Here is a 13440-nt window from a genome sequence, read left to right as displayed (position 1 = left end):
TACTATATTCTAAATCGTTATGCAAAAGTTCTTATTCTAGGTCTTTCTATCCAATTTGTATTCTGGACATTGTACATTTTTACTAATATAGACTGTTATTCTGTTTCTCTGGCTCATTTAAAGGAGAATGATGCAGTTTCAAAAATATAAAACAAAATAGGTAAATTTGTTTAATGTTTCATTCTTTTCAGGCAGCATCCAGATTTTCTCAGTTCTTTCTCTGCAGTGCCACTGAATGCCATCAGCATTTCGTATCTTTCTGCTCTCACTGTCCTGTCCTAATAAATCTTCTCAGGTCTGAATAATCCTTCGCTTCATACTGTACCAGGAAGTGTTTTGTCATTATGTAGTTTTGAAGGCAACAGAGTAAGTCAGTGTAGATTTTAGAGCAGAACAAATCACTCAGATTTTTGCTTTAAAGTGAAAACCTTCCTGGGAAGTCATATCAGTGTCATGAATATGATACGTTGATTTCATTTGGCAGAGCACTTAGAGTTTTAAAACTGATATAACTTAGAGTTGGTTTCATCTTTTTTCTCTTTACAGTATATTTGTAACCTATCTAGATAAAAATTCTGTTTTAAAATTGTACTCTAAAATTTAAAAATTGTCATTTTCTTGTGCTTTAAATGTCCCTTTTCAAAAGATGATTTCAAATTATTTACTTAGGAGATACTTTAATAACTTTCTTTGAGAGATGTGAGTGCATGCTTTTGGGGTTTTGTTAGTCAGATATATTTAAGAATTCAAGTAGTCAGGAAAGTATTATTTCTTGGTGTTATGAGTACATTCAGAAATGTGCTTGTATGTGAAAGGTCTGAGTCTAAACACTCGAGATCACTAATAGGATATTAAGACGAAAAAGAAAAGGGGTCAAGAAATTGATGAAAAGACTTCAGCCTTACGAATCAGTGAGTGCAAATTTAAACAATGAGATCACACTGTTAAAATTAGAATGTTTGATAATACCAAATTTATTAATAGATAAGGGTATGAATTTGGCCTTGGAGTACCAAATGAAGCAGGGCAAAGGCTAACAGAATTTTGCCAAGAAAACATACTGGACATAGCTGACACCCTCTTCCAACAACACAAGAGAAGACTCTACAGCTGGACATCACCAGATGTTCAACACTGAAATCAGATTGATTATATTCTTTGCAGCCGAAGATGGAGAAGTTCTCATACAGTCAGCAAAAACAAGACCAGGAGCTGACTGTGGCTCAGATCATGAACTCCTTATTGCAAAGTTCAGACTTAAATTGAAGAAAGCAGGGAAAACCACTAGACCACTCAGGTATGACCTAAATCAGACCCCCAGTACTCTTGCCTGGAAAATCCCATGGACGTAGAAGCCTGGTAGGCTACAGTCCATGGGGTTGCAAAGAGTCAGACACGACTGAGCAACTTCTCTTTCTTTCTTTCTATGATTACACAGTGGAAGTGACAAATAGATTCAAGGGATTAGATCTGATAGAGTGCCTGAAGAACTGTGGATGGAGGTTCATGATGTTGTACAGGAGGCAGTGATCAAGACCATCCCCAAGAAAAGAAATGCAAAAAGGCAAAATGGTTGTCTGAGGAGGCCTTACAAATAGCTGAGAAAAGAAGAGAAACTAAGGGCAAAGGAGAAAAGGGAAGATATACCCATTTGAATGCAGAGTTCTAAAAATAGAAAGGAGAAATAAGAAAGCCTTCCTCGGTGATCAATGCAAAGAAATAGAGGAAAACAATAGAATGGGAAAGACTAGAGATCTCTTCAAGAGAATTAGAGATACCAAGGGGACATTTCATGCAAAGATGGGCACAGTAAAGGACAGAAATGGCATGGACCTAACAGAAGCAGAAGATATTAAGAAGAGGTGGCAAGAATACGCAGAAGAACTGTACAAAAAAGATCTTTATGACCCAGATAATCACGATGGTGTGATCACTCACGTAGAGCCAGACATCCTGCAATGCGAAGTCAAGTGGGCCTTAGGAAGCATCACTATGAACAAAGCTAGTGGAGGTGATGGGATTCCAATTGAGCTATTTCAAATCCTAAAAGATGATGCTGTGAAAGTGTTGCACTCAATATGCCAGCAAATTTGGAAAACTCAGCAGTGGCCACAGGACTGGAAAAGGTCAGTTTTCCTTCCAGTCCCAAAGAAAGGCAATGCCAAAGAATGTTCAAACTATCACACAATTGCACTCATCTCACACACTAGCAAAGTAATGCTGAAAATTCTCCAAGCCAGGCTTCAGCAGTACGTGAACCATGAACTTGAAGATGTTCAAGCTGGATTTAGAAAAGGCAGAGGAACCAGAGATCAAATTGCCAACATTCGTTGGATCATCGAAAAAGCAAGAGAGTTGCAGAAAAACATCTACTTCTGCTTTATTGACTAGGCCAAAGCCTTTGTGTGGATCACAACAAACTGTGGAAAATTCTGAAAGAGATGGGAATACCAGACCACCTGACCTGCCTCTTGAGAAACCTATATGCAGATCAAGAAGCAACAGTTAGAACCCTGCATGGAACAACAGATTGGTTCCAAATCAGGAAAGGAGTACGTCAAGGCTGTATGTTGTCACCTGCTTATTTAACTCACATGCAGAGTTCATCATGTGATATACTGGGCTGGATGAAGCACAAGGTGGAATCAAGATTGTGGGGAAAAGTATCAATAACCTCAGATATGCAGATGACACCACCCTTATGGCAGAAAGTGAAGAAGAACTGAAGAGCCTTTTGATAAAAGTGAAAGAGGAGAGTGAAAAAGTTGTCTTAAAACTCAGCATTCAGAAAACTAAGATCATGGCATCTCATCCCATCACTTCATGGCAAATAGATGGGGAAACAATGGAAGCAGTGACAGATTTTATTTTTCTGGGCTCCAAATTCACTGTAGATGGTGACTGCAGCCATGAAATTAAAAGACCCTTGCTTCTTGGAAGAAAAGTTATGACCAACCTAGACAGCGTATTAAAAAGCAGAGACACTACTTTGCCAATAAGAGTCTGTCTAGTCAGAGGTATGGTTTTTCCAGTAGTCATGTATGTGTGAGTTGGATTTGAGAGTTTGACTATAAAGAAAGCTGAGCACTGAAGAACTGATGCTTTTGAACTGTGGTGTTGGAGAAGACTCTTGAGAGTGACTTGGACTGCAGGGAGATCCAACCAGTCCATCCTGAAGGAGATCAGTCTTGAATATTCATTGTAATGACTGATGTTGAAGCTGAAACTCCAGAGTTTGGCCACCTGATGCGAAGAACTGACTCATTGGAAAAGACCCTGATGCTGGGAAAGACTGCAGGCAGGAGGAGAAGGGGATGACAGAAGATGAGATGGTTGAATGGCATCACCAAGTTGATGGGCCTGAGTTTTAATTGAAAGCTATTTTAATTTTAACATGCATTTAAAAAGATGCATGTCCTATGATTTGGAAATTCCACTTCAATCATTTCCTCTGGCTTAGAGGAACACTTGAAAATATGCACATGTATGTGTATATATGTTTGTTCATTGGAGCATTGTTGAGCATAATATTGAAAGTCTAGATTGTCTGAATGTTCCATAGTGGAGATAGCTAACTTGCTATTCAGCAGCTTCGAAAGAATGCCTCCAAGGAATAATCCTTCATCTTCAGTATTCCATACCATCAGGATTCACTGGACCTATTTTTCAGCTTTTGAGTTTTTTAAAGGTCTTGCAAAGAACAAAGAGAAAATTTACTTTTCTTTTTTTTTAAAGGAGAATAAAATTTATTCAGTCTTATATTCACCAGATGGGCCCACTGGACCCTTTTATAACTCTAAAATGTATTTTGAGATCTTTAATAATTTTTATCTTGCTTTTGTCTGGAATGCCTTACTATTGCATCATCCTAGGAATCATTTCATTACTGTTTTATCAGTATTTCCCAACATGCTGTAAAAATCTAAAATAAGAAGGAAGCTGGAAATACAGAAATGAGATAGAAGTCACTGTCATATCATTCTTCATTTTGCTCATTGTATTTGCCAAACAGTTACATCATCTTTCAAGAAGATATAAAAGTAAACTGGCGATGCCACTGTTTTAGTTTGTTTCTGACTTGGAGTGAATACAGTTGAGAATTCAGAATTTTTCTCTTTTCACTCATAATAGCAAAAAGAAAAAAACTGACAAGAGACATTTTATTTCATTATTAGATTATTCACAACATGAATTTGAAGAGAAGGATAGCAGTGCTCTAGATACTAATGATAGGAGAAGGCAATGGCACCCCACTCCAGTTCTCTTGCCTGGAAAATCCCATGGATGGAAGAGCCTGGTAGGCTGTAGTCCATGGGGTTGTGAAGAGTTGGACACGACTGAGTGACTTCACTTTCACTTTTCACCTTCATGCATTGGAGAAGGAAATGGCAACCCACTCTAGTGTTCTTGCCTGGAGAATCCCAGGGATGGTGGAGCCTGATGGACTGCCATCGATGGGGTCACACAGAGGCGGACACAACTGAGTGACTTAGCAGCAGCAGCAGATACTAATGATGGTAGTGAAATTTCTTGTATAAAACAAAATCTCAGATTATGAGTGTGCAGATAATATATCTTAGGTGTGTGTGGATAATATATTTGTGAGGGCAAAGTGAAATGGAGTATTCTTATCCAGTTTGTTATTCCAAAAGATGCACCCATCATGCAGTACTTAGTGACAAGAATTGGAACCATTGTGATTTGCTAAAAACACATATGAGAGTATTCTTTTATGATATTTGTGTCCTAAAATTTTGATGCTGTTTGCTTGGGGATAGGTGCTAAAGCAGGAGAGTGAAAGAAAATAGATGATATAAAATAAAAGTACTCATTTGCTTGATTATTCTAATTGTCTTTATAAATACAGGTATGAAAATGTTTTGTAATTATGAAGCAAAGAAGATAGCTATCTTCTCTTTAACAAAATTATGAACTTTAAAAGATTTCAAAAAGTTCTTCAAACAATGCATTTTCATCACAAATGGGAGAAGAACCAGAAATAAGGATAAGCTAGAACCTATTAGAAATGTATTGAACTTTAGACTTAGTGTTTATAAGTGAATATCGTCCATGTGCCTGCATGACAGCTGATGAACTGTTATTTAGATTCATAGTGTGTTGCCCATTCCAGGTATGTTGTTTAGTCACTAAGTTGTGTCCAACTCTTCTGCGACCCCATGGATTGTAGCCTGCCAGGCACCTCTGTCCGTGGGATTTCCCATGCAAGAATGCTGGAATGGGGTTGTCATTTCCTTCTTCAGGGGATCTTCCTGACCCAGAGTTTGAACCTGGGTCTCCTGCACTGGCAGGCGGATTCCTTACCACTGAACCACCAGGGAAGCCCTATATGTGCTTTAAAAACCTGGAAAATATGGAATAAAAATTTGAAATTTGCTATGTTTGGATTCTTATTCATTGTCATGACATTTTCCCCTCACTATTATTTTTTTCTCAATTCTACATAATACTTATAAAATGACTTAGAAAGTTTTAAAGAAATAAAATGACAGAGTCCATTGGACCCACATGGTAAATGGTGAAGTCTGTATCAAGGACTATTAAGGGGAGAAAAAAGTAGTTGTGGAATGATAAATTACAGTGATTCTTGGTTTTTGTTGTTGTTTGTTTATTTTTTAAGAAGAAATCAGAAAGTGATACACTGAGTTTATGGAGACTTAAATGCATAGAAGAACATTGGGAGAGGTAGACACCAAACTGCTCTCAGAGGAACCCTCTGGGGAGGAGACTGAGAGAAGGCTGATGGTCACAAGAGCTTGGATAAATCAATGAAGTTATCAGTAAAAACAGAAATATAAAACCTTAAAAAACAAACAAGGCAAATAAACATTTTTTATATCAAAAAAAAGTAAAAGATACTAAAGACCATAGAAAGATGTTTTAATTAAACAGAATGTGAAACTTTTAGGTCATTCTGTCCCCAGGTCCAACATACAATTTATATTAATGTAATAATCTATAAATAATTTTGCATGATTTTTAAAATTTTGTTTATTGCTTAAAATGATTTAAGTAGCAATAATCTGAACTAATTCTTTTTTTTTTTAATGAATATATCTTAGAGAGTAGTAGAAAAAGAAAAAAAGAAAAAGGATCTTATAAGGGAGATCTCAGTTTTCTAAAGTTTGTGCTTCAGAGCACTGTAATTGTCATAATTGTCTTTCCAGTTCTGATTCTACATGTGAGTTTAAACTTTTATACTCAGCCTTGTCCTGAGCATATGTTCTTAAAGTCCATGTTTAAGGTTTGGTTATGTGTCTGACAGACTGTCCAGAAAAATCTTCATGCTTTTTGAGATATTTTAAAAAGTCTCTTTCCTTTGCCTTGTCAATTGAGACATGCTTCTTCTCGCAGACCAACTCTACAAGAAGAAAGGAAAATCCTAATAAAGAATGGCCGGCACCCTGTGATTGACGTGCTCCTGGGAGAGCAGGACCAGTTTGTTCCCAACAGTACCGATTTGTCAGTAAGTACCGCATCGTGTCAAAAATAGGCTGAAGGTGATAACTTTGACCTTGAACTTTTTGACCTTGATGTTTTAAAAATTTACCCAAGTTTTACCTTTGGCTTTAAGTCAACTAACCCATGACCGTAGTTTTATATTCAACACCATATATGGAGTCAGTGCTATTTCCAATGAAAGATTATCCATAGAGGGAACAATTTAGCAACTAAAAGATTAGCCTTAATTAGTTATTCTTGGTAACCCAGCAAAAATATTTTATATTTTTAAATGCCCACAGATGCTAATGGAGAGGAATCACACCATGATTTTGCAAATTCCTGTTGGTGTATAGGCTATCTCATGGTCTGTTTTCAGATGTTTTGTGAAAGGATCACAGATGCTTCAGCTGATTTCAGTGATAAGAATTTTTGTCATTAAGAAAAAAAAGAATTTTTGTTGTATGGGCTAGGGTTCCCTTGTAGAACATTCATGATTTACAGTATTTATTCAACTCACACATACTTACTGAGTACCTATCTAGCACCAGGTAGTGAAACAGAGTATTAGGACAGACAGTAGAAAGCAAGACAGAAGTATTGCCTGCCTCTAGAGAGCTTGTGGTCTAGCAGAGAAGACAGATTATTACAATGTGACTCGGTCAGGCCAGGATTCAGGAGACTGGGTGTCACAGAGCATGTAGCAGATTGACGTCACCCAGTGTTAGAGTGTTTTGGAAGCTTTCCCAGGGATGAGATATTGACTGAAGAGAGAGTGAGTCAGTGCAGACCAGGGAAATGGAGACGAGTATTCCAGGGCAGGAGCCAGGATGGTAGAGTCTGGGGCAGCGCCAGTGGGTTCAGAGAACTGAAAGATGTCGCATAAGGTTGGGGCATAGAATATAAAGAAAAAGTGTCAGAAATAAGGAAGAGGCCAACTTGTTTAAAGCCGTGTTAAGGAGTTTAAAAGTTTTTATTTTTTTATTTTTCCTAAAGGATTGAGAATGCTAGCAAAAGAGTGTTGAAGCCTGCAGAAAAAAGTGAACTTGTGTGTGTATGTTTGTTACACCGAGTTACCTTGTCCATGAAAAACAGAGCCATGCACTAATTCAAGTGATAAGGGTAATTTTACTCAGTAATATTGTTGCGTTGGAAAAAGAGTCTAGCTTGAACTGAGTACAGTTTGTGCAGAAATATTTTTGTTTGTTCAGTCACTAACTCGTGTCCGACTCTTTGCCACCCCATGGACTGTAGCACACCAGGCTCCTCTGTCCTCCACTGTGTCCCAGAGTTTGCTCAAATTCATGTCCGTTGAGTCGGTGTTGCCATCTAACCACCTCCTCTGCCGCCCTTTCAGAGATGACTAGGTGTCTTAAAGTAAGAATGAGCAAGTAGGAAGGAGGGCTGGGCCTGGGCAGTTTCAAGGAAGTGGAAACAGAAAAATTGAGAAAAGGGGTTGGTTAATGTGAAACCCTTCTGGGTTTCATAACTGCAGCTGTTGCTGATCCCCTCCCGTGGGGACTGAGAAGGACAGTGAGAGTTACTCCATGGATCTTTGCATCTCAGAGAGGCTCCACATGCAGTTCTAAGTGGTGGAAGACTTACCTCTTGAAGGGGTTAGAGAAAGGATTTATAACCACAGGATTTATGAAGTAACTGCTCAAAAAGTAGTTTGATGTCTATCTTTCACTAGGTTTTGGCTGGAACAAATACAAATTCTTTCCTGGCAGTGTTGTGCTTTTGTAAGCAGGGACTTTAATGGGGACTGGGATCATCCCAAGATTGTGGCCTTGAGCTGTTAAGTAGAACTATATGCTGGCTTTTGTTCTGGTCTCTTAGTGGGGAGGGAATGAAATCATTTGTGCCGAGAGGGTTGCAGCTGTTACAGGCCAAGGTTGGGATGGAGTGGGCTCAGAGGAGCCTGACTAGCATTTGATCAAGGAGGGAGTCTCTGTCAACACAGTGAAATTATCTGGTGATGAGATGAAAGAATTAGCATGGAAGGAGTCGCTAAGTGAGGGAGGTTGTATTGGAGAATGAGGCTCCTGAATTCCAGATTCCAGAGGCAGTGTGCTGGGTGATGGAAAGATCCCAGGGATGGCCATGGAAGGTGAGCAGAAGTACAGGAGGTCTTTGCCCAGGGATGGCCATGGATGGTGAGTAGCAGAAGTGGAGGAGGTCTTTGGAGATGAGGAGATGGAGGAACAGCTTTTGAGAAAGAGGCATCCATAGGCGTGTTGAAATTGTCCAAACAACTTGATTTGTAGTGGAATGTGAAGGTGGTCCAGGTGTCAGAGAATCCAAGAGATGGAGACTTGATGAGCTGGAGGTAGATGTAGATGCCTGTGGTGAAGACAAGTAGAGATGGTAAGGCTCTAAAGAAACAGATATGGGAGAACCTTTGAACCCTGAGATACAAATGATAGGATGTGGCAAAAAGCTCATCCTTAAAATGAGAGAACCACAGGGGAGTAACAGCCAGCTTTCAGCTCAAGTCAATGTGTGAAGGAAAAGTTAAGTAAGGAGGTTAGAAACATAGAAGTCCTGGGGGATTTTTCAGAGGACAGTGAGAAAATTGAAATGTAGGGAATCAGTTGGAAATTAGATCAAAGGAAACCCAGAAGAGCCAAGGCAGTTGGGAATATCACAGAATATTCCATCTTGGGCTGTGAGCAAGGGTGACAGAGATGTGATCCTGCTAAATTTGATTGACCACAAGGGTGGGGCAAGTAAAAGGAAATACTTTGAATTATATCTAGTTTAATAATACATTTTTGATATTGCTGATAGAAAAAAAAGCACCATGTGAGAGCTGTGCATTAAGTTTTATGTGGGGCAAAATGAGGACTATAGCCCAGGAGACAGCGTTTCAGATAGCTCCGAGGAACTGCTCCAGAGACATGGGGGAAGGCCATTGTTATGTATGATTTTAGTGAAGTGGGGTATGTGCAGCCAAGCACACATTTTGGCAGATGCTTATGCTAGTCACAAGGAGCAGATGTCACCATTAATGATTTTAGTGCTTTTCTAGATATGAGGAGATGTAAGAATTGGGCTCAAAATCTTTTCCGGCAAATAAGCTAACTATCTAAAGGCCTGGTCTGCCAGTTTTTCCCAAAGCCCAGAGTACCTGATTCCTGATCTCCACCCTGAACTCCTTTCAGGGTGTGTTGGAGAACAGCAGCTGCAGTGGTTTATGATTTAGTCCTTATAGAGGCAGATGGAAGGTGGCAATTTTTAGCTGGCAGTATCATACAAAAACTTGGAGTAGTACATAACCAGATCTCTGATGTCTGTAAACATGTTTATTCTCCTTAGAGAATTTGTAAGTTGCTTGATATATCAAACCAAGTTAACAGACACTAATGTATTTATTGTGTTTTATAGGAAGTCTCTGTGAACATAAGAATTCCTTTTTTAGTGTCCATGATACTAGTAAGGTGTAGCTTTTCTTGAGAAAATAATACAGCTGTTCCACTTAGTACCTTGGTTTACTTATAAATCACTTGAAACATCATTTCCTATTATTATTCCCATCCCCGTAAACACCAGTCAGCTTGATCTCAAGTATGTTATTCTTGACACTGAATTTTTATTTTTGTTTCCTTTTCATTCCCCTCCTTTCTTTTAAGTAATTTATTACACTATTTAAAACAGCAAAATTTGAGAAACTAAATTAGCCTAATGACAGGGATGTTTTAAAGAAACGTTGAACTCTTGTATTTAAATTTTTACAAAATAAATGGAGCGATTTATTCCAGCAAGCACTTCAGAATATTCCAGAATATTCATTTCTTTTACATATGCTTTTTCTAACTTGAGTAGGAGTTGATATAGAACTGTTGCTATGGCGAAGTACAGTCTTTTTTGCAGGGTATAAATTTCTATATAGGGATAGTGTTGAAGAAGAACTTACTGTGTAAAACTCAATTTTAAATATTTTATAGGTGTTAATTATAAAATATACTCTGAAAATAATTTCCTGAAAGTCAGGTGGCATTATTGCTTTTGACAGACATATAATTTTAAGAAATAGTCTTTTGTACATGTAATTATGAGTGTGCTTTTCTGGATCTGTATTATATGAACTCATTATAATGTTTCTAAACAAGCCAAGTTACTGCCCACTTTTCCTCAGCCAGTTTTAAGAATACTTATTTTTTTAGATACCCAACACTGAACAAAGGTTTGCCGTATAGCACAGGGAGCTATAGTCAGTATCTTGTAATAACCTATAATGGAAAATAATCTGAAAAATAATATATGTGTATGTGTATAACTGAAGAATACTCATTTTTTTCACATTTCACAATCTTGCATTGATTTACAAATTTTTTGCTAGCATTGTTTTATGAATATTTTATTCTTATAGATTTTAACACAATTACTTTGTGTCAATATTGTGCTTGAATTTAGGCTTACAAAGAAGAGATATAATATCTCTAATCTGGTGTGAAATTGATCCAATTAAATTAACACCAATAGAGTACTTATAAAGGCTATGAGGGACCTAATGGGCTATCCAGTAGAAAAAATTGCAACAGACTTGAACAGGTGTATCAAAGTAGAGGATATCCAAATGGTCAATAAACAAACTAACATTTTTTTAAACTGCTGTATTGAGTTTCCTGGAGGAAAGAATCAAATATTAGCAAAGAATCAAATAGAAAGGAAGTGTGGGGTACTTGCGGGACATTTGGTGGAGATCCCAAAATGAAGGTGGATATAAAAGCAGAGAGAGAGGGCTGAGATGAAGTTAGGGATTTGACAGTGACCGTGATGCGTGTTCAGGGAGCTTAGATTCTGGGTCTGTCTCTCAGGGAGGTTGTATAAGCAAACACTAAAGAAGGCTGAGGAAAAGCCTTCTCAAGCATTGACATGAGAGGAGTCATGTCACTGAAAGCGGGTTTAAACGAAGAGAACTTTTCAAGTATCTTTTAAATATATCCCTACCTAATGTTTAGCATTTAGTTATTGTTTCATCTGAACATCAAAAAAATAAAAATACAAAAAAATTTTTTTAAAGGTGCTGTTGTATATTTCTTTTTAGCCTTTAAGACCTCGCTCTGCTGCATCTTCTAGGAAACCTTGTTTGACTTCTGCAAGCATAATCAAAAGGAATACACTTTTAAACCCTCTTTTCTGGGTTCCCTTCCCCGACTCCTTACATAATCTTGAGTAATTGTAGATTTAGCAGCCACTGGATCTGCCCACCTCCAGTTTATTCTCCACTCTGCAGCCACAGGGCTTTTCCTAACCTGTCATATCACTCCCTCATTTGAATTAATGCTGAAAATTCCAGCCGTACAGCTCCCAAGCTACTGCTCCTCTAGGACTTGGCAGATGGTCTTCCCTCAGCCTAGAATGTCATCTTCCCCTACACCGTCCACACCCACCTCCCACACACCCACGTCGCACGCCATCCACCCTCCAGCTCCTGCTTGTTCTTTAACTGTGGTCTTGGTGTCACAGCCTGACTAAGGCTTCCCTCCCAAAGCTGGGATGGGTCCCCCCTGTCGCATGCCCGCAACACTCTATACTTCTCCCTCGTTTAGTCTTTATCCCACTAAATTGTAATTGCCTTTTTTTGGGTTTGTGGTTGCCAGTGGCTTATAAGCTTAAAGAGAACAGGGGCTTTGCTTCTCTTTAGTTGTAACATACTGTCAGTCGCAGTTCTCTGGCACATAGCAGGCATCCAATCAGATTTGTTAAATAAAAAAGGATTAGCTTTGAAGTCTTGAGCAGTCGCCAAGTCTTACTTTAAATGTGTGCTTTTTTTCCTTCACGAAATGTTATTTTTCAGGATATCATATTAGGAGTTCACAATTCATACAGTCATTATACTGAAGAACTAGAGGGGATATTAGGGATCATTTGGTGTGACCACTTCTTCATACTTGTGAGTAAACCAAGGCCCAGAAAGGGGAATCGACTTGCTGGGGGTTTCTAAAGTCAAACAGTCATGACCTGTTTCCCAAAACATGTATTCTAAGGCAAGCCAGTGCTTTTCACTTCACAGCACACCAAGAAAATGATTACAGTGCTGGTACACTGGAGGAAAAGGTTGCTCAGAGCAAAATGAGGTTGGCCCAAGGGCTCTGACTGAGCCAGCCCCACCTGCCACTTTGAAGGTCAATGTTTTAGAACACCTGTAACCTTTGAGGCAGTCCAAGATGCAGTATGCGAAGACATACTGCTACCGACCAGGGTTCTTGGGCTCCTTAATCAATAGAAATTGTTAAGAGGCCAGGCATGGCTTTATTGGAGCCCCTGCAGCAGCAGTGGAGAGTGATAAAAAGCAAGTTTCCCTTGCTTGCTCAAGGGAGCTGAGCTGGTTCCTTATATGGGGTGAGTGTAGGGGTGTGTCCAGGGTCAGGCCAGAGGGGGAGCTTAGGTGGTTTGCCCACCCCTTTGTTGGTGTTGTATGCAGGAGGCATGCGCAGTACCCTTGTTTTGCTCCTGGCCTTCAGAAGTGGCAGTTGGATTTTTGGTCTCTTTGTACGTTATTGTCCATAATTTGTATTTGCACGCAGTTATTAATGGTCCCTTATAGTTTCTTTGTATTTAACAAAATACAGCACTCAAAGAGATATTTGTCCAGGTGCAAGCACTACAGCAAAGTATCCCAGATCCCAGACCCCAGCCTCTCTCAGTACTGCCTGGGAAACTCCACCATAACCTACTGTGATCTCAGGAGTTGTTTTTTTTTTTTTTAATTTTTTTATTAGTTGGAGGCTAATTACTTCACAACATTTCAGTGGGTTTTGTCATACATTGATATGAATCAGCCATAGATTTACACTTATTCCCCATCCCGATCCCCCCTCCCACCTCCCTCTCCACCCGATTCCTCTGGGTCTTCCCAGTGCACCAGGCCCGAGCACTTGTCTCATGCATCCCACCTGGGCTGGTGATCTGTTTCACCATAGATAATATACATGCTGTTCTTTCGAAACATCCCACCTCACCTTCTCCCACAGA

General features: G+C 39.1%; 1 protein-coding gene across 1 annotated transcript in view; it reads left to right on the top strand.

Moving 5' to 3' along the window:
* The window catches only part of MSH3 (mutS homolog 3), a 155331-nt gene that overhangs the window by 108110 nt on the left and 33781 nt on the right, over positions 1-13440 (top strand). Inside the window, exons 19-21 of the mRNA XM_043467515.1 lie at positions 6373-6484; positions 8299-8353; positions 8727-8817. Of these exons, the coding sequence (XP_043323450.1) occupies positions 6373-6484; positions 8299-8353; positions 8727-8817 (258 nt within the window). The remainder of the gene's footprint in view (positions 1-6372; positions 6485-8298; positions 8354-8726; positions 8818-13440) is intronic.

This window comes from Cervus canadensis, chromosome 4, assembly GCF_019320065.1.
Source record: "Cervus canadensis isolate Bull #8, Minnesota chromosome 4, ASM1932006v1, whole genome shotgun sequence".
Classification (NCBI taxonomy): domain Eukaryota; kingdom Metazoa; phylum Chordata; class Mammalia; order Artiodactyla; family Cervidae; genus Cervus; species Cervus canadensis.
Note: the sequence above shows the minus strand (reverse complement) of the source record. Positions and strands in the feature narration are given on the sequence as shown.